General features: G+C 46.2%; 1 protein-coding gene across 6 annotated transcripts in view; it reads right to left on the bottom strand.

Annotated features, from left to right (window-relative positions):
- Positions 1-91: 91 nt before the first annotated feature.
- LOC118357843 (homeobox protein cut-like 2) overlaps positions 92-24,197 on the bottom strand; it is a 125,350-nt gene continuing 101,244 nt past the window's right edge. For 2 of the 6 annotated variants that reach the window (XM_052478659.1, XM_052478664.1), the window contains exons 5-22: positions 21,142-21,282; positions 20,361-20,511; positions 20,032-20,108; positions 19,882-19,948; positions 14,298-14,346; positions 13,432-13,536; positions 13,013-13,195; positions 12,855-12,913; positions 12,697-12,745; positions 12,223-12,313; positions 11,427-12,080; positions 10,000-10,149; positions 8,986-9,839; positions 8,462-8,627; positions 7,963-8,265; positions 6,583-6,771; positions 5,664-5,940; positions 92-5,552 (exon numbers count right to left, since the gene is read on the bottom strand). In XM_052478659.1, coding sequence (XP_052334619.1) covers positions 4,721-5,552; positions 5,664-5,940; positions 6,583-6,771; positions 7,963-8,265; positions 8,462-8,627; positions 8,986-9,839; positions 10,000-10,149; positions 11,427-12,080; positions 12,223-12,313; positions 12,697-12,745; positions 12,855-12,913; positions 13,013-13,195; positions 13,432-13,536; positions 14,298-14,346; positions 19,882-19,948; positions 20,032-20,108; positions 20,361-20,511; positions 21,142-21,282 — 4,397 coding nt within the window. In that variant the 3' untranslated portion in view covers positions 92-4,720. The remainder of the gene's footprint in view (positions 5,553-5,663; positions 5,941-6,582; positions 6,772-7,962; positions 8,266-8,461; positions 8,628-8,985; positions 9,840-9,999; positions 10,150-11,426; positions 12,081-12,222; positions 12,314-12,696; positions 12,746-12,854; positions 12,914-13,012; positions 13,196-13,431; positions 13,537-14,297; positions 14,347-19,881; positions 19,949-20,031; positions 20,109-20,360; positions 20,512-21,141; positions 21,283-24,197) is intronic. The other 4 variants (XM_052478661.1, XM_052478663.1, XM_052478660.1 and 1 more) reach the window with 4 other exon arrangements.

Raw genomic sequence — 24,197 nt, 5'->3', positions numbered from 1 at the left:
AGTGACCAATATAAAATTGCATGCAAAATTCAAACAATGAAATGAGGTTTACGTGAAGAGGTATGTATCCATAAGGATCAGTGTAAATCCATTAATTTTCATCCATTTATTATACTGGACAGAAATATAAACGCAACATGCAACAATTTCAAGTATTTTACTGAGTTACAGTTCATATGAGGAAATCAGTCAATTTAAATAAATTCATTAGGCCCTAATCTATGGATTTCACTTGACTGGGAATACAGATATGCATTTGTTGGTCACAGATACCTTAAAAGAAATGGGCCTCAGGATCTCATCACGGTATATATGTGCATCAAAATTGCCATCAATAAATGTCATTGTGTTCATTGTCTGTAGCTTATGCCTGGTCATACCATAACCCCACCGCCACCATGGGGCACTCTGTTCACAACGTTGACATCAGCAAACCGCTCGTCCACATGACGCCATACACGTGGTCTGCGGTTGTAAGGCCGGTTGGACGTGCTGACAAATTCTCTAAAACGATGTTGGATGCGGCTTATGGTGGGCATTCCTGCAGTCAGCATGTCAATTGAAAGCTCCCTCAAAACTTGAGACATCTATGGCATTGTGTTGTGTGACAAAACCGCACATTTTAGAGTGAACTTTAATTGTCCCCAGCACAAGGTGCACCTGTGTAATGATCATGCTGTTTAATCAGTTTTTCTTGATATGCCACACCTGTCAGGTGGATGGATTATCTTGGTAAAGGAGAGATGCTCACTAATAGGGATGTACAAATGATTTGTGCACAACGTTTGAGAGAAATAAGCTTTTTGTGCGTATGGAACATTTCTGTGATCTTTTATTTCAGCTCATGAAACATGGGACCAACACTTTACATGTTGTGTTTATATTTTTGTTCAGTGTAGTACATTTTTCTCTGTAAGACAATGATATCTCGGACAAGAAAAGTTACTTCTAAGTACTCCCATATACAGTATCACTGAGACAGAAAATTAGGTGTTAAAACAAAGGAAAGTTCGTCATAGTTTAATATGGGATTTCCAAATTCCCCTATTTCATCCTTAGAGGTATATAATGTCAAGCACATATACTTTATCTGCTCAGCAAGTATGGAAGAGTCAATTCTGTCAGGGTGTCAGCAATATTATAATTATTCCTCTCCCCGTTTGCTTCACAAAAACCATTCGATTAAATGACCTACTTCTGAACATTGTCACCAACGGATTACAAAATAGTCTGCCATTGTTCTCAAAAACCAACCACTAGTTTTCCATGTGCATTCCCATAGTTAAAACTTCCATAATCCCATATAACATATGGCAGAAGAACCGTCCTGTCTTCTGTTTACTTCTGATATTATATTAATTCATTATTGTATTGACCAGTGATGAGAGTGACTGGTTCAGTAAAGCTTTAAGAAGCAAGACTACCCTGAGAGAAGGTCGAAATCATGGGCAAGCTTGCCAGACCAGAACTGGCTCATATGGGATTGGTTAATAGATCTATACACTCCATTTCAATATAGTCAGCACATTTTGTTCAAGAACATATGATATCATTTTCAGTAAATGTGTAATATTTATATATCTATACATACAATCCAAATCCTCTGAACTAGTAAGACATGTGCAAGTGTTTACTACCAAATTGAACAATACAGTAAAGGCAAAGACTTGTGGACACTAAAAGTTAGGATCATTTCGATATTGGAACTTTTCATGAGTCCTCACAATTATTAATATCTAAGTGCTGTAAGTAGTTCATACACAAGGTATTGAATATCTATTAAAATCGTTCAGAGTACCAAACAGAAGCAAAATATAGAAGATATTAGCAAACTGCAAGCATGACAAAACTCATATTACAGACACAATACAGTAGTGGCCAGCAGCAAGCATAATATGAAATAATTGATTTTGATTTTGTGTCATAGAATGTACTTTCAAACCGAATTCAACGTAGTAGAATTTTGATGAGGTCATATTGTATCATGTTCTTTCCATCAGGACTTGTATCCATAATAATAAATAATAACCCATGCTTACAGATTCTTATTCCAGTCAGATAGAGGTAGAACAAGAGAGAAACTTGTTGGTGCTCTATAGGGTATTGTGTCTTTCTACAGTATGTTATCATAAAGGAATCAAACCAGAGATGTTTGAATGACTCAAGACTGTGTTAGCCCACTGAACTAAACGCTAGGTGTAGCACACAGTAAGCCTAAACCAGAGCTAAAGTAAACATTACATTCTCGGGCACTCATTTATCTAACAGTCAATTTCCCTTGCACTCACAAGTGCACAGATACAATACAGTATATTTACAAAAGTATGTGGATTCCCCTTCAAATTAGTGGATTTGGCTATTTTAGCCACACCCATTGATGACAGGCATATAAAATTGAGCACACCACCATGCAATCTCCATAGACACACATTGGCAGTAGAATGGCTTTACTGAAGAACTCAGTGACTTTCAATGTGGACCTGTTATAGGATACCACCTTTCCAACAGGTCAGTTTGTCAAATTTCTGCCCCGCTAGAGCTGCCTCGGTCAACTGTAAGTGCTGTTATTGTGAAGTGGAAACGTCTAGGAGCAACAACGCTGCGAAGTGGTAGGTCACACAAGCTCACAGAACAGGACCGGCGAGTGCTGAAGCATGTTAAAATTGTCTGTCTTCGGGTTGCAACACTCACTTCCGAGTTCCAAACTGCCTCTGGAAGCAATATCAGCACAAGAACTGTTCGTCGGGAGCTTCATGTAATGGGTTTCCATGGCCGAGCAACCGCACACAAGCCTAAGATCACCATTTGCAATGCCAAGTGTTGGCTGGAGAGTTCAAAAGCTTGCCACCATTGGACTCTGGAGCAGTGGAAACACATTCTCTGGAGTGATGAACCACACTTCACCATCTGGCAGTCCGACGGACGAATCTAGGTTTGGCGGATGCCAGGAGAATGCTACATACCCGAATGCATAGTGCCCACTGTAAAGTTTGGTGGAGGAGGAATAATGGTCTGGGGCTGTTTTCATAGTTCTGGCTAGGCCCGGAAATCTTAACGCTACAGCATACAACGACATTCTAGACAATTGTGTGCTTCCAACTTTGTGGCAACAGTTTGGGGAAGGCCCTTTCCTGTTTCAGCATGACAATGCCCCTGTGCATAGAGCGAGGTCCATACAGAAATGGTTTGTCGAGATTGGTGTGGAAGAACTTGACTGGCCTGCACAGAGCTCTGACCTCCACCTCATTGAACACCTTTGGGATAAATTGGAACGCTGACTGCGAGCCAGGCCTAATCGCCCAACATCAGTGCCCGACCTCATGCTCTTTTAGCTGAATGGGAAGCAAGTCCCCGCAGCAATGTTCCAACATCTAGTGAAAAGCCTTCCCAGAAGAGTGGATGCTGTTATAGCAGCAAAGGGGGACCAACTCCATATTAATGCACATGATTTTGGAAAGAGATGTTCTATGAGCAGGTGTCCACATACTTTTGGTTATGTAGTGTATTTCAACTGAGGGAGTAATGCGTTACCTCTCTGGAAGGGCACAATAAACACGACTGCAGGAGGAACAGCATGAGAGCCCGTGAGAGGACAGAAGGACAATGGATCAAGCGAGAAAAGGAGGATGAAGTCTTTTGTTATCCAAGAGCAGGCGTTCTCAATGTGGTATTAAATAATGTCAATATTTGCCTGTGACTCCTCACTAATAGATTCTCAGGTTCCATTGCTGTCTGAGACATAATTCAAACATATCTTAATCAATTTATTCAAACGGTCGGAGGATCATAGAGGTTAAAGGATCATAGAGGTAAGTCTGAAATAAATCATGTAAACTGTGCTCATGTGTAGTGAGTTTCACTTACTGACAAGTGCACAAGGGTTCAAAACTGTAAACCTCCAGGATTATATAACGACAAAAAAAGATTCTACTCATTAGAATTTACATTTCCTTTTTTTCTTATTTTTCAGATTTCTTTTCACAAATGTTTGCTCCAGTATATCACAGGTGACTAACTATAGAAGATAACAGGGTCAGTTGAATACCATGATACATCTGGTTCAGAAGGCTATTGCAGACAATTCTACAACATGTACAACCACACTTTATGTTTCAAAACATATCACCAAGAAACTAAGTACATAGGAGATGTTGAATATTTAGAGTCTTAAAGGACTATCCCTTAGTCAGTAGTACAATTTCACGTTACTTGACTTAAACTGTCCCGTTTTACAGACAAAATCGGAAAAATTGCTATTAAAAAATTAGCAAATTTGGTCATTGTCTCTTTTTATATAATTATAGTGCTTTTGATGGCTTAAGACAGAGTCTTTTTTAATCTCACCCAGTGGCAATCTACACAACTTCAGTGTACATTTCATGACACCATAGCTGCAAAAGTCTTCACGTCAGAGTCCATTAGGTAAAACAACAGCTAGTGCTGTTACATATATTTCAAAGTAGTATCCATTATCAAAAAAACTAAAACACATTTATAAATATTTTTTATTTTCTAAAAGCCCTCTAAGGGAATTTGTCTGTAAGTTTAGCTCTGGTTTCCCCTGGTGTCCTACAGGGTATTTATTCAGTATGGGAGGACAGGGAGGACAGGCCTTCAGGAGCCAGGCTCCACTTCATGTGTTCCTGAAGCTTCTCTTTGAGAGTCTCCCATGTCTGGTGTGAATCAGCAGGACTGAGGAAATGTGGAGGAAGGGAGGGGCCTAAAACTCCCACTCCAGGGTCTCCTCTCGGTTAGCCGCTCTCTCCAGCCTGTGGATGATGTTGTTGAGGTTGGCAATTTTCTCGGTACGTCTCTGAACGCTCCTGTTGGGCTTGGGGCTCTGGATGGGAGGCATGGGGTTAGGGTCCAGGCTGTGGTTGGTGCTTGTCGTGGGTGGGTTGGGCAGGGATGGGGAGATGGGTGCAGAGGAAGATGAGACAGGGGAGACGGACATCATGAGGCCGGGCGAGGAGGCAGCGGAGGGGGAGTTGAGAGAGACCTCCAGGCTGCTGCGGGAGGGCTCAGACGAGGCCTTGAATCTGACCGGGTCCACGGGAGACTTGCTGGAGTCGTCAACCTCGTGCCTGGAATGGCTGGTTCTCTGGGGACCATCGAGGGAGAGCGCCTCCTGGAAGAGCCCCTGAGCCTGGCTGCTCATACCCTCTTCCTGCCTTATGCTCTGAGGATAGTGTGGAGCCAGGTGGAGCTCTCGGCAGCCACCCATCAGGTCCTCATGCTCCGTTTTCAACTGAGGGAACTGGACACCCATAGAGAAACACTGGATCTTAGGCTGTTTGATGTAGCCGTTCCTCTCCTCCTCCTCTCCCTCGTCCTCCCGCTCACTGGCCTCCTGTTTGACATGAGGCAGTGGTGTGTTGGCGCTGAGGGGGCGGATGGGGTGGGGGGTGCATCCAGCGGGGTGCAGCAGCCTCCTCTCATCTCCATCTGAGATGGGGCTCTGTATGGCCGAGGGAGAGTAGCTGTGGTGTTCTGTGTCTGTGTCGTTGTCCTGGAGACCCTCCATGAGGACCTCCCGTCGCATCCTGGACCTGCTTAGAAAAACACAACAATCAAACTAACAGTTTAATGGAGTCGTGTACCTTATTTATTCAATGTAATTATTCTAGTCCCTCTAGGGGTAGGGATCTGATGCCATGTCTGACCTGTAGTTGTGGAACCAGTTGATGACGGTATTGGTTTTGAGGTTGAGCTGGCAGGCCAGCATCTCAATGGTGTGCTGGGAGGGGTATGGCTCCAGGAGGTAGGCCTTCCTCAGAGCCTCCTTCTCCTCAGCCCCCAGCACCACCCTGGGCTTCTTCACCTGACTGTAGGGACACAGGTCTATTGAGGCCAGAGCTGGGCTCACACACTCAGAGCGGGCACTGGGAGAGTCACTGTCTGAGCCGGTACTCAGCAGCCCATACCGCCTCTTCAGGTAGGCTGAGAGGACAACACAGAGAGAAAGAGAGTTTCAATGCTGCATAAATGTTTTGGTACCCTTCCCCAGATCTGTGCCTCAACACAATTCTGCCTCGGCGCTCTACGGACAATTCCTTTGACCTCATGGCTTGGTTTTTGCTCTGACATGCACTGTGAACTATGGGACCTTATATAGACAGGTGTGTGCCTTTCCAAATCATGCCCAATCAATTGAATTTACCACAGGTGGACTCCAATCAAGTTGTAGAAACAACTCAAGGCTGGTAAATGGAAACAGGATGCACCTGAGCTGAATTTCGAGTCTCATAGCAAAGGGTCTGAATACTTATGTAAATAAGGTATTTCTGTTTTCAATTTTTATACATTTGCAAAAATTTCTAAAGACCTGTTTTCTCTTTGTCATGATGTGATATATTTGTGTAGATTAATGAGGGGAAAAAATATTTAGAATAAGGCTGTAAGGTAACTAAATATGGAAAGAGGGAAGGGGTCTGAATACTTTCCGAATGCACTGTACATCTATTGGTACATCCACACAGTGCTCTACTGTATGATTGGCTAAATTCAAATACACATACTGCTAACATGCAAACCCTGATAATAGAGCATCATTTGCAGATAACATGCCGTAAATAGACCAACCTTTCTTCTCCATCTTCTTCATGTCCCTCAGCTTGTCCACGTTGTGTGGGTCGTTGAGCCACAGTTGCATGCGGACGAAAGGCTCCCTGCCTTTGAGGCTGAGTTTGTGCCAGGGCTTGGGCCTGGAGAGCAGGTCTGACACTGAGCCCTGGGTGAGGCCCAGTATACTCTCCCCAAACAGCCGCTGGCCTAGAGCACACAAACAAAGGTTTAATCTTAGGGCTAGGCACCTTTTTTCTCCACTTCCTGCCTGAATGACGTGCCCAAAGTAAACTACCGTAGCTCAGGCCCTGAAGCCAGGATTTGCATATAATTGGTACCATTGGAAAGAAAACACTTCAAAGTTTGTAGGAATGTTTAACTAATGTAGGGGAATATAACACAATAGATATGATAGGGGAGAATCTAAAGAAAAAACAACCAGATTTTTTTGAGAGAGACCATCCTCTTAGAAATGCAAGAGACGGGTCATATTGAAAATTAGCTCCCTGGATGCAATTCCTATGGCTTCCACAGGGTGTCAGCAGTCTATGTTCAAGGTTTCAGGCTTGTAAAAAAAAACGAATAAGAAATAACAGTTTTAGTAGAGGGACACGGACTTGGAAATTTGTGTTTGCGCTCACCATTAAGACATTACGCACCTGCTAAAATCTGTTTCCTACTGAACATACTTCTTTCAGAAAAAAAATTATAGTTTGATTACATTTTAGGGTATCTGAGGAGTAAATAGAAATGTATTTTGACTTGTTGAATCAAAGTTTAGGGGTAGATTTTCAGATTCCTTTCTCTGCAAGTTGAACGAGTGCATTAATCTAATCGATGGCGTCAACTAAACTGACTTTTTGGGATATAAAGAAGGATTTTATCTAACAAAACGACACTACATGTTAATGCTGGAACCCTTTGGATGACAAATCAGAGGAAGATTTTAAAAATGTATGTGAATATTTAATTGTTATATGTGAATGTATGACACCTGTGCCGGTGGAAAACTATTTTGATGTGGGGCGCTGTCCTCAAACAATTGCATGGCATGTTTTCGCTGTAATAGCTACTGTTAGATTAACAAGAATTTAAGCTTTCAGCCGACATAAGACACTTATATCTACCTAAATGTTTAAAATACATAATATTTATGATTATTTATTTGAATTGCGCGCCCTCCAGTTTCACAGGAAGATAGTACACACATTGACAGACAAACTGTATTCCAACCAGAGTACACATAAAGTAGGTCTGCTGGCCTTTATCCTAGTAGATCCAGCCTTTATCCTAACCAGGTGGTCAGAGAAAACCACAACACATACCATTAACTCACCACAACATAAATCCCACACTCATTCCCAAAAGTCATATCCAGAGACAACAACTTACACTCACCTAGGTTGTTGTCTGTTAGCACCTCCTTGACCTTCTTGGTGATGGCGTATGTGTCCAGCTCTGGGGACATTGCCACCAGCTCCTGGATGCCCAGGGGGGTGTGGGGCTGGTGGAGGGACAGCAGACTGGGGGTGGATTTCCCTCCTTCTGGGTGGGGGGGCATTAGGCCCAGGCCATCAGGCTGCTGGTTCTCTTTGCTGCTCTCCAGGGTATGGCTGACGGGCTCCACCAATGGGCTGGGGTGGCTCTCCTCTGGGCTGGGGGGTGGGGAGGGCGACGACTGGGCCGTCACTGGGCTTTTATCTATGGGCGGTAGTCACAAAACATCAGAGGGTGAAATCATCAGTCAGAACAACAGATAAAGAAGCAAAGAGACCTTCTATATTCAGCTGATTAGCTAGAAAAGACACTCGTACTCTTATTGACCATATGTATACAAATAATTACTTGCATAAAATAAATAGGCCCAAGCTGCAGTGTGTGATGTGTAGTGGCCCACCTCGAGAGAGGCTTTGGCTGGGAAGCTGGGTGAGTGCTTGGCCCAGCTGGTCCAGCAGCCACAGCTGCATGCGGATGAAGGGTTCCCTGCCTTTCTGGGTCAGCTTGCTCCAGGGTTTGGGCCGAGACAGCATGTCACTCACACTGCCCTGAGACAGACCCAGCACCTGGAGAGAGGATACACAGGATAAACATCAAGTTATTCCTACTGAGCAAATGCAACAATTTCAGTACCTCTTTGGTATCTGTTCGAGACATGACAAAATGCTGACTGGCACATCAGCTTCACTAAGGACCCATTTAAGTCAATATCTACAACCACTAGAGGGCAGAAGCACTCAATCTATACGAATTGAAGAACAAACTTTGATTACACATGCTAAAAATCAGTTTCATATTCACATGATACATCTTAATCATTTTTGGCTTAGAAAGAGGCCTCACAAATAACTTATTGGGACACATTAATTTATCCAAAATATGTCATCCTTTTTAGAGGAAGCATGGAGTGAGGTGAACACACACCTTTTCACCAAAGATCCTCTGACAGATGCCGTTCTTAGCCAGCTTCTCTTTGACCTGCCGGGTGAGTTCGATGGTGTCCACCTCATGGTACATGTACATCTCATACTGCTCCGGCGTCAGCGGCGGCACGGTGGGCTTCAGGGTGCGGGGGAGGTATGATGGGTAATAGGACAGGCCACGACCAGGGCCGGGTGACTCCCCACTCACTGACACGTCCGACTCCACTTTTACTTCCACAGACCGTACCATCCCCGAGCCAGTGTCCTCCTCGGCTGCAGATGCCTCCTCACTGTTGGGCAGACACTCTCCGTTCTCCAGCCGGGGCCAGGGCCGGGGCAGGGCCGAGGGGCCCGAAGACGAGGAGGAAGACAGGGAGGGAGACACTGAGGTGAAGGGCCGAGAGCTGCCGCCCCCTACGCCACCTACCATGCCTATGGGCCCCCGCTCCACAGACCAGTGCTGGTCGAAGTAAGTCCCCGCCTCACCGATCTCCGACTTGACTTTACGGATGATGTTCTGGACAAAGGCGGCGGGGGAGAGGACACTGTGGGGGGTCTGGGGGCTGCTGATGGGGTTGGCCATGCACACGGTCACAGTGCCCCCCTCCTCCTGTTTGATGAAGGTGGGTAAAGGCAGGACCTTGGAAGGCTCAGGGAGCCCCAGGCGCTCCACCTGGGGCCCAGCGCTGGTGGCAGAGGCCCTGCCACAGACATCCATCTCCATCAGGGCCTGCTGCTGCGCCTGCATCTCCCTCCTGGCCTGCTCCAGGATGTTCTTGATGGTGTCGTCTGAGCTGCCGCCTGCCCCATTACTGCTCAAGCCGGAGGGGCTGCCCAGGGACGACTTAATGTCACCTGCAGATTGTGCACGCACACACAAACACACGCAAACCGTTACAGAGAACTCTACGAATACACAGTCCACACCAACTTCAACAACGTCAACTGCCATCAATGAAAATTGCTCTCAAAATGTACAAACCAAAAATAATGATAAATAAAAATGTCACCTGACCTAGCACAGTTGAATAAAGAGTAGATGCATAACCTGTTCCAGACACACCTCCTCTCTGGGACTGGATCTCCTTCTTGGCCTGCTCCAAGATATTTTTGATGGCGTCGTCTGACCCAGTTTCAGGAGTTCGGATGCGAGGAGTGATGCTCCCTACCACAGAGAGGGTAACAGAGAGTGAGAGAAAAGGAGGGGGGAGAGAGAGCGAGTGAGTGGGATGGCTGATCAGAGAGCAGTTCCAAGGCTTTGCTTTCGACTGGAAGATCAATGGCTGCCTTTGAGATGTTGGCGTCTGAGGTTGCGGTATACGGCAAGCTCAACTTTCAAAAGCTCTGAAATCTGGGAAGAAAACAAAGTTTAAAAGTAACACAAGAAACATGGGAGAGGAAGCCACCTCTGTTCTCTTGGCCCTCGCATCCCTATGGGAGGGAAGCTTCTGCCTTGTCCAGTCCAAGCTCTCCTCTGTCCTGGCACCCCAATGGTGGAACCAGCCTCCCCCTGAAGCTAGGACAGCAGAGTATCTTAAATAATCCCCCCCCCCAGAGGCCTAACACTCGCACTTAGCGTTCTTACCGCCTTACTAGCTCTGATTTTGGTGATAGCTACTTTAGTGGAAAAATGTACTTACTTGGACTGTGATATGTGGCTGTCTCACCTAGCTATCTGAAGATGAATGCACTAAAGTCGCTCTGGGTAAGAGTCTCTGCTAAATGACTAAAATGTCAAATGCAAATGAAGAAGTTAAAAGTGCAGCCCAGGGAGATTAAACGGTTTAAATGCAGAGAGGCCCAGAAACTAAACCACCAACCTTTCAAAACTCATCAGAGAGACAGAGCGGCCAACTCTGCTCTATCCCACAGCACTAATAAAATCCTCAAATACAAATACTGCTACCGCAACACACAACCTTCTGCTTTAGCACATTAAATGCATGTACAGCAGATTAATGCCTGATATTATTTCATTTTACTCAGAGCACTTTACATAGTAGGGGGAAACTCACCTCATCCACCACCAATGTGTAGCATCCACTTGGGTGATGCATGGCAACCCTTTTTGTGGAGAGGTGGAGAGATGATCTATGCCAATTAGGGGGATGATTAGGTGGCCATGATGGAATGGGGCCAGGTTGGGAATTTAGCTATGAGGGGTTAACACCCCTACTCTTTAGATGAGTGGCATAGGATTTTTAATGACCACAGAGAGTCAGGACACCCATTTAACGTCACATCCGAAAGACGACACCCTACGCAGGGCAATGTCCCCTTCACTGCCATGGGGCATTGGGATCACCTTAGACCAGAGGAAAGACTGCCCCTTACTGGTCCTCCAACACCACTTCCAGCAGCATCTGGTCTCCCATTCAGGGACCGCCCAGGACCGACCCTGCTGAGTATTCTGCTGGAGTGACAACTGTCCAGTCCACTCACCTCTCTGTCGGACCTGGATGGTCCTGAGGGCCAAGATGTTCTGATCGTCAGACAGGAACTGTTTCATCTTGATGAAGGGCTCCTTGCCTTTCACTGTCAGCTTCCTCCAGGGCTTGGGTCGGGCCAGTATCTCACTGACCGAGCCCTGTGATAGGCCCAGCACATAGTGACCAAACACACGCTGGCCAATGTTGTGCTTCAGCAGCTGCTCTTTGACCTGGAAGGCAATCTCTGCTGTCTCTAACTGGTCGTCATCACCCGCAGTGGAGCTCCCGCTTTCCGATTGGTCACTGGGCAGGCCGGCCTCGATGCCGCCGGCCCCTGCAGGTCCCTGATTGGCTGACATTAGGGTGACTTTGGCTGCATACAGGGCGGTGGGAAAGGCCATGAGGGGGCTGCCGGATTCCTTCTTAAAGAGTGGGGAGGAGAGGAGCTGCTTGTGGACGACGTGGTCCGCAGACAGCCTGTCCCTTGAGCAGGGGGACACAGAGAAGGGGCGGGGGAGGTCGTGGCTAGAGGAGGAGACGTCCATTGTGGGGGGTCCAGGGCTGGCAGAGGTACGCTCATCCACTTGGGAGACTGAGGAGAAGGACCCTGAGGGCCTGCCCCACTCCCTGTCTGACTCCCTGCCTGACTCCTCCGATCGGTCCTCATCTGCAGACACAGAGTCACACTCAGATTAGCAGCACTTTCACACCCACTGGAGTATACAGCTGCATAGAGCCAACACAGTACAATACAAACAGCTTTCAAGAACTACAATTAGATTTCATAGGCATAGATACTGTTGCCTCACCATTGTTGTGTAAGATTCTGGCCTTATCCATCAGGTACTTGGGAGAGGGAAGAAAGGCCTCTTTGTCCCGCAAAAAAGCCTCTGCAGTGTCCTGGTGAGAGAGAGAGAGAGAGAGAGAGAGAGAGAGAGAGAGAGAGAGAGAGAGAGAGAGAGAGAGAGAGAGAGAGAGAGAGAGAGAGAGCGAGATAAGAGAGAGAGAGACACACACAGACACACACACACACACACACACACACACACACACACACACACACACAGGCTGTTCAATTTCGATGAATCAATTATAGTGGCTGTAGATATCCTTACAATGCATGACGCTCACTGAGGCATTCAATGGCACTGCTAAACTTTTTCTTCCCTGACAGCAGTGGAACATTAATAGGAAACGAAAGTTCTGTTTTGTTAAGAAGCAAACTATTTTGATTAATGCTGGGCTATGAACAACAAGGCAATAAACTTCAATATATATCTCACCTGGGACGAGCTACCATTCGTTGAGGCCAGCTTCATTACCTTCAAGATACTACAAGAGGAAAAAAACAACAGTAAGAATGTTATATTGTGTTTCTATATATAAGATATTGTAATATGATTAGTCGTCTCTTCTCAAGCACCATGGGTGTTTGTCTCACCGGAGTTCTGTTTTAATCTCTTCATAGTCCAACTGGGATTGCAGTTTAGCTTCTAATCTCTGAAACAGTCAAAGAGAGGAAGCATATATCAGCAAACTCCACCGACAAGAAGGTGGGTCCATACCGTTTGCCATTTGAGTGTGTGCAGTAGGACTTACCTCAATAGCTTCTGTCTTATAGGTCAGCTGACTTTCCAGCTCAATGATCTGATTGGCTGAGATGTTTTGGACTTCCTGTAGTGCGAACTGTAGTCTCTGTACGTTTTCCAGTAGCCTGAGGATCTCTCGGTCTTTAGCCATCAGCTTAGCCTCCAGCTTGGATGGCAACACATCACCCCTCTCCTAAGTGGAAGAAAGAAAGACAGGGTGTGAAAGTCAAAAGGAGTCAAAGACACTGAAGGGTAAATAAATTCCTTTTGAGAATTTGAGAATTCCTTTTGAAAACGGCTAAAATTATACCGTCCAGAATTCCCACACTTAAAAGATCCATGATGTGAAGCTTCAATGAATTTGAAGGAGGGGGGGGGGGATTGAGGAACACATTGATCTGAACAGAAGAGGATGTGGTCTCGTCTCACCCCACTAGTGCCCTCTGGTGGATGGCAGCTCCCTGGGGTGGCGCTCCGAGGACTGGCCAGTTGTTCCTTTAGCCTCTCCACCTCCCTCTGGGCCATTTCTGCTTTCTACAATCAAACATCACAGCATTACAACTCACACAACAGAACACTGACACAACCAACCTGTCAGTCACTCAGCAGATATATAGATGAACTGGTCCTGAAGAGCACAGACCGATGATTCTGAGGACAGACCTTCAGAAACGAAATAAATAGAGGAGGACCACCGGCAGAAGACTGCAACTCGATATTCCTGAGAGGACTGTTTAGTCAGTGTACTTTCTTCCCAGACTGTTTACCTGCTCCGTCACACTCGGGCTGCTAATTAATGATTCATTTTGAGAAAATTTAACTAAGGGCTGCTGGTGGAGAGAAAGAGAGAGAGGAGAAAGAGAAGGTTCGAAAGAGAGAGAGAGAGAGAGAGAGAGAGAGAGAGAGAGAGAGAGAGAGAGAGAGAGAGAGAGAGAGAGAGAGAAAGAGAAAACAGAGAGAGAAGAGAAATCACTAGGAAGGAAAGGAAGCAATTAAGGCAATGAGGTAGGTACGAGCCCCAGCGCACGGCACTCCGGCATCAATCGCGCTTGGCAGTCTCTCCTGTCCTTTACTGAGTGTTGCAGTGGTGCCGTGGATCACCCGAGAACGGGGGCCAGGGTTTACTGCCTCTAATCACAGGAGCTCAGGGGGGGGGAGGCAGGGTAGGGAGAGGCAAGGGTGCTGCAGAATGCAGGGTGTCTAATTAAACAGGATGCTTGATTACAGGAGTGATTATCTTAACGAAGAAGCATCTTATTCAGAGGGCTGCCAACAGGACGGCATTTTTCACTCACCTGGTTTGCCTTCTCAAGATTCATCATGATCACACCGACCTCCTCTGCCCTGGAACACAAACAGAACCAGCCTGTGGGTTACGGAGGGGGCAATCGCCTAGTCTAGCATGATTTATACACCCTCCTTGACGTCTGACCTCAATGTAGGGCAACACCATACAGCACAATACGCAATACATATAACATGAGTCTATAATACATTATAAACTGGGTGGGTCGAGCCCTGAATGCTGATTGACTGACAGTCATGGTATATCAGACCGTATACCATGGGTATGACAAAACATTTATTTTTACAGCTCTAATTATGTTGGTAACCAGTTTATACCAATAAGGCACCTTGGAGGTTTGTGGAATATGGCCAATATACCATGGCTAAGGGCTGTATCCAGGCACTCCGCTTTGTGTCGTTCTAAGAATGTGTGGTATATTGGCCATATACTGTACCACACCTCCTCGTGCCTTATTGCTTAATTATACAACGGGTGGGTCTAATCCTGGATGCTGATTGGTTAAAACCGCGTTCCAGCCGGTGTCTATTTCACATGTTACCACCGGCTAAGGATATGACGTTGAAATGGCTAGTTACTATTTCATCTCACCCTGCAATCCACTGTCTCATCAGCCCAACCAGGCAACATATAAACTTGATCTCCACTGTAAAAAAGCATCTAGACATAATTTCCCCTTTCGTTTAGATGAGCGTTTGGTTTTCAACAGCAGAGCTTTGTATAAACCTTGCTGTCTGTCTCCAACATTTGCAACATTGTTTCAATATTCAAATTTGATCTCCAGCTGTCCCATAGGAATGAATGTGTCAAGAGTTGGGACGAGACAGACGGGCAGGCAGCTTTTCTCCAAATCATGAATCAGCATAAGTTTTATGGATATATACAAAGAAATGACAATAAAAAACAGGTCTAACTAAATGAAATGCAGCTAGTTTGCTGTCTTTCCAGCATTTGAAGGGATTGTGTTAGCTATGTAGATGGCTAGGTTCTCTGAACAGTGTCCTGGCGAGAGGGCCCATTTTCTATACCAGGCGAAATCCCGCATCACTAGCTAGCTCATTGTTCTGTTAATGTCATTAGGAAATAGCATAAACAAATGAAAATGCAGCTACTTTTCTGTTATCCTGGCTGCACTGTTTGACGTGACTGTGTTAGCCCAAGTTGACTAGCTAGCAAGAAAGGGGATAAGAACGAAACATTAACTAACGACTGGGTCACGTCCATAGATACAGAATAAAAATACTTCACGACTGGGTTGCATCTCTGGCAACTTAACCGACAGAATGAACAACTAGCCGGCTTGGGTAGCAACCCTAGATTTGTGTCGGGACTATATCTCGTGGAAAGATTAAACTGTAGAAATAAATTAATCAAAATAATTTATAATAATAATAATAGTTTTTAAAAATGTCAATCATTATTTGAATTGGTTGGTAACCCATTGACCAAAAGTGATAATGCCCTCGAAACCAGTGTTTGGAGGATATATTGTCACAGTTTGCCAGATCTCCCGTGCCAATATATCCTCCAAACACCGACTTCGAGGGCATTATCACTTAATTATACAATGGGTGTGTCTAATCCTGGATACTGATTGGTTAAAACCACGTTCCAGCCGGTGTCTAGCCCACAAATGACCACCGGCTAAGCCCATGATGTTGAAATGCCCATTTAATGTTCCATCTCACTGCGCAATCCACTGTCTAGGGCCTAACAACACCGTGCCAATATATCCTCCAAACACCGGCTTCGAGGGCATAATCACATCAACTCGTTATCAGACCCCTTACACACTTTTCTGAAACGATTCACACGAAATCACACACAACATAAACAAAGCATCATTCCTCACATAGCTCACTACAATACAACCAAAACCAGACAGAAACGGACTGCATGTCTGATCAATACAATACTTTTCTTTGGAGATTTCATTCCTACATGCCTCCATCCATCTAACAATCAGAGAAGACCAATATAAATAGACAGATTATTCATGAGGTTTGTTTGAAGTTCAAAAGTTTCTTTTTAGACACATGGGAGTTGATTTTCAAAATGTGGAGAAAGATAAATTAACGAGAACTGTGAAATTGATTAAAATATGCAAAGATTTCTGAAGTTTTCAGGACAAAGAAACCCCTTTCCGTTTCACTAAATGTGTTTTGAGAGCAGCGATATTGTTCACTATCAAACAAACTATTTCCAAACAAACCATGTTCTTCCTCACCTCCGTCTGCACCCACAGTGCCCTTCATCTCACTGCTGGTTATTATGTGCTTGTTTGAGGAAGATTAATGACACAAACAACTTAACTGCATGACTTATAACCCATTCTGAATAGTCACAGAGCATTGCTTTTGGGGGGGAATGGGGGGGTGAAACAATAGTAAAACCAGACCCATTAAAAATTCAAATAAATCAATAGTTCTCTATATTAATTAGTAGTGGTGTGGTGTGCAATACAGTCCAGAAGCTCTGGGCAGAGTCCAGGCCACATCAATAAGCCCAGGATGGATGGAACCACACTGACAGAAAAAGGTAACAGGTGTCATATCCAGATTTAATGAACTTGAGCAGTATGGAAAAAATGATTTGTATTGATTACCTGTTCAGATACTCAAAACAGCCAAATCACCTTTATTATTAACATCAAGGAAAAAGTCAATCAGAGTAATTAGGAGGTGAAGTAAGCTACACAGAGCCACGGAGATGAGTACTGAGATGTAGTGGTGATAAGGGACCAGGGGGGTGTTTAGTGTTTCTATTAGCCTATCACAGGCAGCTGAGGACAACACCCACTCATCGGACAACCCATATAGGATGTATTCCTCATATTCACTAACTACAAGCCGAGCCATTCACAAACGAAGCACTGGCCCAGTGGCCCTAACACCAACGCACAACCATCCTTCCTCTCTCCCCTCACAGAGAGCTAACGAGCCGTCACTGTGAACAGCTGCTGAACATGAAAGGGGAGTCGAACGGAAAATTCTTCAAATCCAGCAGAATGGATGGCGGTGGGTCTGGAAACTACAGTTCAATTGCACCATGGATTAAGCCTGGGAGAAAATCCATTAGCACCGGCTCACTGTGCTCCGTCCGCAGCACTACCCAAACAAAGGAGTGTTTACTTTGAATGTCTATCGACATCCTTCATACAACTTCACATTCATTTCAACCGTTGAGCTGGATTCATAGCGCTCACAGATCCAGGACAAGGTAGAGTGTTTTCTGAAGCAATCTTTAAATGAAGCCATTCTTCTTGAGGCCTGGCAAGGCAAGGCCCTGGCTGTCAGACAGAGGAGGCCAACACAGAGCTCTCCCATCCATCCACCTGCATTAGTCGGTGAGTCACACCACAGTAACATCCGAAATGGCACCCTATTCCCTATATAGTGCACTACACGCATAGGGCTCTGGTCAAAATTAGTGAACTATATAGGGAATAGGGTGTAATTTCCGTTGCAGCACAGGGCTGTTTTTACAATGGCATTCTGAATGTTCAGACTGGACATGGGTACATTCCAGTGGAGAGTGACCATGTGTGAATTAGGGTAGAGCAAGCATGGCTAAAGAGAGAAGGCTGAGCATAGTGGTGTATGCATAGGTGGTGCTGAGTAGGGACCTGCAGTGGGGACATGCATTAGAGACCTGCATTAGGGACCTCCATTAGGGACCGGCATTAGGGACCTGCAGTAGGGATCTGAGTAAGGACCTGCAGTAGGGACCTGCATTAGGAACGTGCATTAGAGACCTAAGTAGGGACCTGCAGTGGGGACATGACTAGGGACCTGACTAGGGACCGGCAGTGGGGACCTGACTAGGGACCGGCAGTGGGGACATGACTAGGGACCTGACTAGGGACCGGCAGTGGGGACCTGACTAGGGACCTGACTAGGGACCTGACTAGGGACCGGCAGTGGGGACATGACTAGGGACCTGACTAGGGACCTGACTAGGGACCGGCAGTGGGGACCTGACTAGGGACCTGCAGTGGGGACATGACTAGGGACCTGACTAGGGACCGGCAGTGGGGACCTGACTAGGGACCTGACTAGGGACCGGCAGTGGGGACCTGACTAGGGACCTGACTAGGGACCGGCAGTGGGGACCTGACTAGGGACCTGACTAGGGACCGGCAGTGGGGACATGACTAGGGACCTGACTAGGGACCTGACTAGGGACCTGACTAGGGACCGGCAGTGGGGACATGACTAGGGACCTGACTAGGGACCGGCAGTGGGGACATGACTAGGGACCTGACTAGGGACCTGACTAGGGACCGGCAGTGGGGACCTGACTAGGGACCTGCAGTGGGGACATGACTAGGGACCTGACTAGGGACCGGCAGTGGGGACCTGACTAGGGACCTGACTAGGGACCGGCAGTGGGGACATGACTAGGGACCTGACTAGGGACCGGCAGTGGGGACATGACTAGGGACCTGACTAGGGACCTGACTAGGGACCGGCAGTGGGGACCTGACTAGGGACCTGCAGTGGGGACATGTATTAGGGACCTGCATTAGGGACCTGAATTAGGGACCCGAGTAAGGACCTGCATTAGGGACCTGCAGTAGGGCCCTGCAGTAGGGACCTGAGTAAGGACCTGCAGTAGGGACCTGAGTAAGGACCTGCAGTAGGGCCCTGCAGCAGGGACCTGACTAGGGACCTGACTAGGGACCTGCAGTAGGGACCTGACTAGGGACCTGCAGTAGGGATCTGCAGTAGGGAACTGCAGTAGGGACCTGTAGTAGGGACCTGAGTAGGGACCTGCAGTAGGGACCTGCAGTAGGGACTTGAGTAAGGACCTGCAGTAGGGATCTGCAGTAGGGCCCTGCAGTAGGGTCCTGCAGTAGGGATCTGCCAAGAGACCTGCAATAGGGACCTGCAGTAGGGAACTGACTAGGGACCTGCAGTAGGGACCTGAGTAAGGACCTGCAGTAGGGAACTGCAGTAGGGACCTGTAGTAGGGACCTGAGTAGGGACCTGAAGTAGGGACCTGCAGTAGGGACTTGAGTAAGGACCTGCAGTAGGGATCTGCAGTAGGGCCCTGCAGTAGGGTCCTGCAGTAGGGATCTGCCAAGAGACCTGCAATAGGGACCTGCAGTAGGGAACTGACTAGGGACCTGCAGTAGGGACCTGAGTAAGGACCTGCAGTAGGGCCCTGCAGCAGGGACCTGACTAGGGACCTGACTAGGGACCTGCCGTAGGGACCTGAGTAAGGACCTGCAGTAGGGACCTGCAGTAGGGACCTGCAGTAGGGACCTGACTAGGGACCTGACTAGGGTCCTGCAGTAGGGACCTGACTAGAGACCTGCAGTAGGGATCTGCAGTAGGGACCTGCAGTAGGGACCTGTAGTAGGGACCTGAGTAGGGACCTGCAGTAGGGGGCCTGCAGTAGGGACCTGCAGTAGGGACCTGCATTAGTATAGATGGAGAGATCATGAGTAGAGTAAATGATGGTTAGGGAACATGTTAGAGAACAAGCAGTGACCACAGTATGGACATAGGCTGAGTGGGTTACATGAACAGAGGAGTTGAGAGACAGTGGAGATATAAGCAGGCTCTTACTTGTTGGCCTTCTCCTGGTCGTATTTACACCGCAGGTCCAGAAGATCAGTCTGGGCTGTGCTCAGAGCTAGAGAGATAAAGGAACAGGATTAGTCGTGATGACCTTTCACCTCACTGTGTCCAGAAAGGACCACCGGACAAAACACTCACATGAATGCAGCACTTTGATCCTCTCCTCGGCCTCACCCAGTCTGTCGGCCAGAGTGGCATCTGTGTCTTCGGCTTCCCTATGAGAAGAGAGACGCAATGTCAAAGATGACCATGCTTACATACTCTCAGGCATACAGCACACATACTGTATTACATTCTGTTTCCACTCATTAGATTGAGGTTTAAATGTGATTACATCCAGGTCTATTGTCATTGTGCAGTATGACTGACGGGCTGGGGGCTTTCCTCTTTTTTGCTTATATCATGTACACATCATATCATGTTCACAAGGTTGTGAGGGAAGCAAGGACCAAGCCTGTGTTTCTAACCCTTCTGTCTGGTTCTGGCCCTGGTGGTTCTGCTGAGGTGAGCCTGTGACTCTGAGGGCCTGTTTGCTGTTTGGAGTCATCACACCAGCTGTCCAGCTCGATGCCTCCCCAGGTTCTGACTCTGCTGCTGCTGGGTCCTCCTCTGTGTCTCCTGTGGATAGGGAGCAGAGTACAGATGAGTGCTGTGATCATCTGAGGTGAGAGGCCACAGAGACTACATGGAACAGAGACATCCGTGTGTGGATGAAAGTGGATTGTTTGTAGAACAAAAATAGTTTATTCAATTTTCTTTCTTTGAAATTGAAATTTTGAACAATCGAGCAGCAGTGAGCTAGGCCTGGGCCCATTCTGTGGTCAGGGCTGTGGCTGCAACCTGGTCTCAGAGCATTTCTTATTATTTTGTACGTAAACCACGACACTCCATTTAGTATGATATGTTACCTTTCATATGGTATGTATTAATTTGTGGATATCCATCACCCATTAAATATGATATGTTAATAATTACAATTCATATTATATGTTACGAATTGGCAAAACGTGCAACATGTAAAGAATTCTAGCTAGATGGATAGGTGGCTAACGTTTGCTAGCTGTCTAAAGTTAGCTAGGCTAGAGATTAGGGTTAAGGTTAGAAGTTATGTTAAAGAGTTAGGGCAAGGGTTAGCTAAAAGGGTTAGGTTAAGAGGAAGGGTTAGTTAACATGCTAAGTAGTTGCAAAGTAGCTAAAAAGTAGAAGGTATACTGAACAAAAATAAATAACACAACATGCAAAGTTGACCTGGCTTGTCAAGGCACTCCAGGTGTCTCTTCCAGTGCCCGCTGATCTCCCTGACCAGGGCCTCGCTGTTTGGGGCCGAACTCTGCAGCTGCTGCAGCCTCTCCTCCAGGGTGTGTGTGGCCTCAAGAACGGGAACTGGGTCTGAGAGCAAAAAGACAAACAAGATGGAGAGAAATGTTTAATTTTTCTATGAACCACTCCATGCAAAACAACCACACAGCCATAATATTGAGTGGTAATTCAAATGCTGGAGTGGATTAGTAAAGTCAAAAGTTCAACACTTCAGTCAAGTGAATTTCATTGCCTATCTATTTGATCAAATATAATGAGATATCACAATTATCTTGTTGCTGATGTCAAATTATGTCTCCTGTTATACAACTGATGTCAGGATGTTGAAAAGGAACTTTTTAAATGGTATATTAAAAGAATAATATACTATACCATTTTCTGCACGAGACAGTACAGTTATCATATGCTCTCCTGCACAACAGCACCAAGAGTAGGAGACTGAGAAATTGTTTCAAAGAGGGACTCTAGAATTCACTCCAATGAAACGCCTTAGAAATCTCACAGGCTGGCTGGCCCTAATGACATGAATAGACTAAACTACTAAGATCAAATCCAATGGAACTCATCACCAGTAAATGAATGTAAAAAAAAAAGCCGCATAGACTGCAGTAGAATATGACGCGCACTTCAGTCCCAAATATACACCTAAACAAATCCAACAAAGTCTGGAAAAAGTCTGCTCCTGAAAAGAAGAGAAAAAGAAGACTGATTCTTTAGCACAACAGAGGAGCTGTTTTGCAATGCATGTGCGGCAGCCTGGGCCCCATGGGGCCAACTAGGAGGCTGTTTCTCTGCTAACAAGTCTCCTCTGTGTCATTTGATCATTTAAATTATTATGCCAGGAATTCTCAGGAGGCGACTCGGCACTCCACATCACAGGGCTGTTTTTAATCTTCCCGTTCCCTTTCTTCCCTTCCCGAAAAGTTCAACAGCTCTGAGAGGGAGAGCTGCTCCTGTTGTGTACCTGCCTGCCGCACACCAAAGGAGGTGACTTCTAGTGCCAAAGCACAGAGAGAGGGGCTCAGGGGAGCCACCTGACAAGGAGGGAGGGAGGATGTAGAGATATGCACACACACACACACACACACACTCTTGCACACACACACACACACCAGCCTTTCAAAACTCCAAGGAGGGAAAATCGCTGCTTTGCTGCACAAACTTTTCTCCCGCAGCTTTCATGCGCTCGTCTTTCTGCACCTGTGTGGATCGCGATCATATCCTTTCTTCAACACGGGCACAGACTGAACTGACTTTTCAGAGAGCCTAACCACAGACGTTTACACTTCAACAGACACCACTGAGACTAAACAGCCAAGTCGAAACAGGCCACAGAAACACAACTGTCAAAAATGAGCAATTTGTGAAAAGACTTCCATAACCATTTGACATATCTGAAGTTTCATCAGAAACACTCGGTCAAAGATAATTGATTGAACCATTTCTTCCCCAGGACCGTTTACAGTCGACTGAGCCTCCTGTGTGTCTGTGTTCACTGTTACACCCACACTGGAGATATTGCATCAGTCACATGGGACATCACACTTAAGAGCAGAGCTCTTCTTAGACAAACAGAACGACTTAAAACAGTGCTTTTCACATGGACCCACTGTCACAGAAATCCCTTCATCAGCCTCTTTTCCATATATCCTTTTAACTTTCCATGATCAAAGTGCAGAGATTACAGTAAGGGATCTCTCACACTTGGACAAGCAGGGATTATCAATCAGTGGCTAGGCAAAAAAAAGTGAAGGGATATATGGTAGCCCAGTATACAAAATGAAGCCAGTCAAAGAGGAGAGCAGCAGGGGTACTCTCAGAGGGACCGGGGTGTAGTTCTACAAGACGGGCTATAGTTGGGGGAAGTGTCAAAGAAGACTGCTGATAACGGAAGAGAACAGGACTGCTAATTGATGTTGCTAATAAGCTGTGCTGGATATTCCTTTAAGAGCATTTCTTTAACAGTACATCCTTCCCATAAAAGGAAGATTGAATACTTGAATAAAATTTTACACCATACTGCCAATATACCTAGAACCCCCACACACACCACCATCATCATCCCCCACCATTATCTACTGTGAGTGGGTCATATCACTATCTCTGCAAATAAACAGCACTTTTTAAAAAATTCAGTCTGTATCTTAATTATTGCTGATTGGACGTCTGCCCTGTAGTCATTATACCAGATAGCACAACAGCACCTCATTGAGGGTCATAAATCACTGCACATTAATACATCATATTCTCCAGTCAAATATGGTCCATTCACACGTGAATCACAGTGGCTGGGCAAAAGTGGGGATGTTATGAGGAGGAGAAGGTTCAGAGGTCATTCCAGGGACACACGCCTGTCCTCTCAGTATACAAGCAAAGACGAGCTGGCATTGAGGATCCTGGGATCACTTGTACTTCAACACAGTTGTTAATTTGTACTTCAACACAGTTCCACCTGATTTGGTGGTATTGTGTGGTGTTAGCAAAGTCACTACACGAGTAAGCCAGGGTAGAGCTATCATAGAATCTATGTGTGTGTGGTCTCATCATCTCCATTGAGTTTGCATCAGTGTTACAGATGAGATAATGAGCTTCCATGGCTGGTTCCTAGCGTCCGCTGGTCAGGTATTACGCTGCTATTGCTCATCCCATAGCAGGGGGCAGCTCTCTGGGTGCTGCTTCTTGACAGCCCAGGATAAACAGGCCATGGCTAGCATGGTCACAATAGATATGTTCATGTTTGATAGCCAGCTCCTATGGTTGTTCCTATGGAGTTGGATATAGACCAGGTTAGGCAAGGGCCCACTGTGAACTGTCCACCTAAATACTGTCTGGACTGTGGCCGGGACAGTGGGACAGACAGGTCAAGGATGTGTCTGGGTGGGCAGTGGTGGTGGGTGGGAGTGGACGAGGGTGGTGTGAGCCAAGACAAGCAGGTGTGTTGGGACGGTCCGTCTTTGCCCTGTCAGCGATACACTGTCATTAGG

Source organism: Oncorhynchus keta, chromosome 25 (assembly GCF_023373465.1).
Source record: "Oncorhynchus keta strain PuntledgeMale-10-30-2019 chromosome 25, Oket_V2, whole genome shotgun sequence".
Lineage (NCBI taxonomy): Eukaryota > Metazoa > Chordata > Actinopteri > Salmoniformes > Salmonidae > Oncorhynchus > Oncorhynchus keta.
This window is presented reverse-complemented; position numbering and strand designations above follow the sequence as displayed.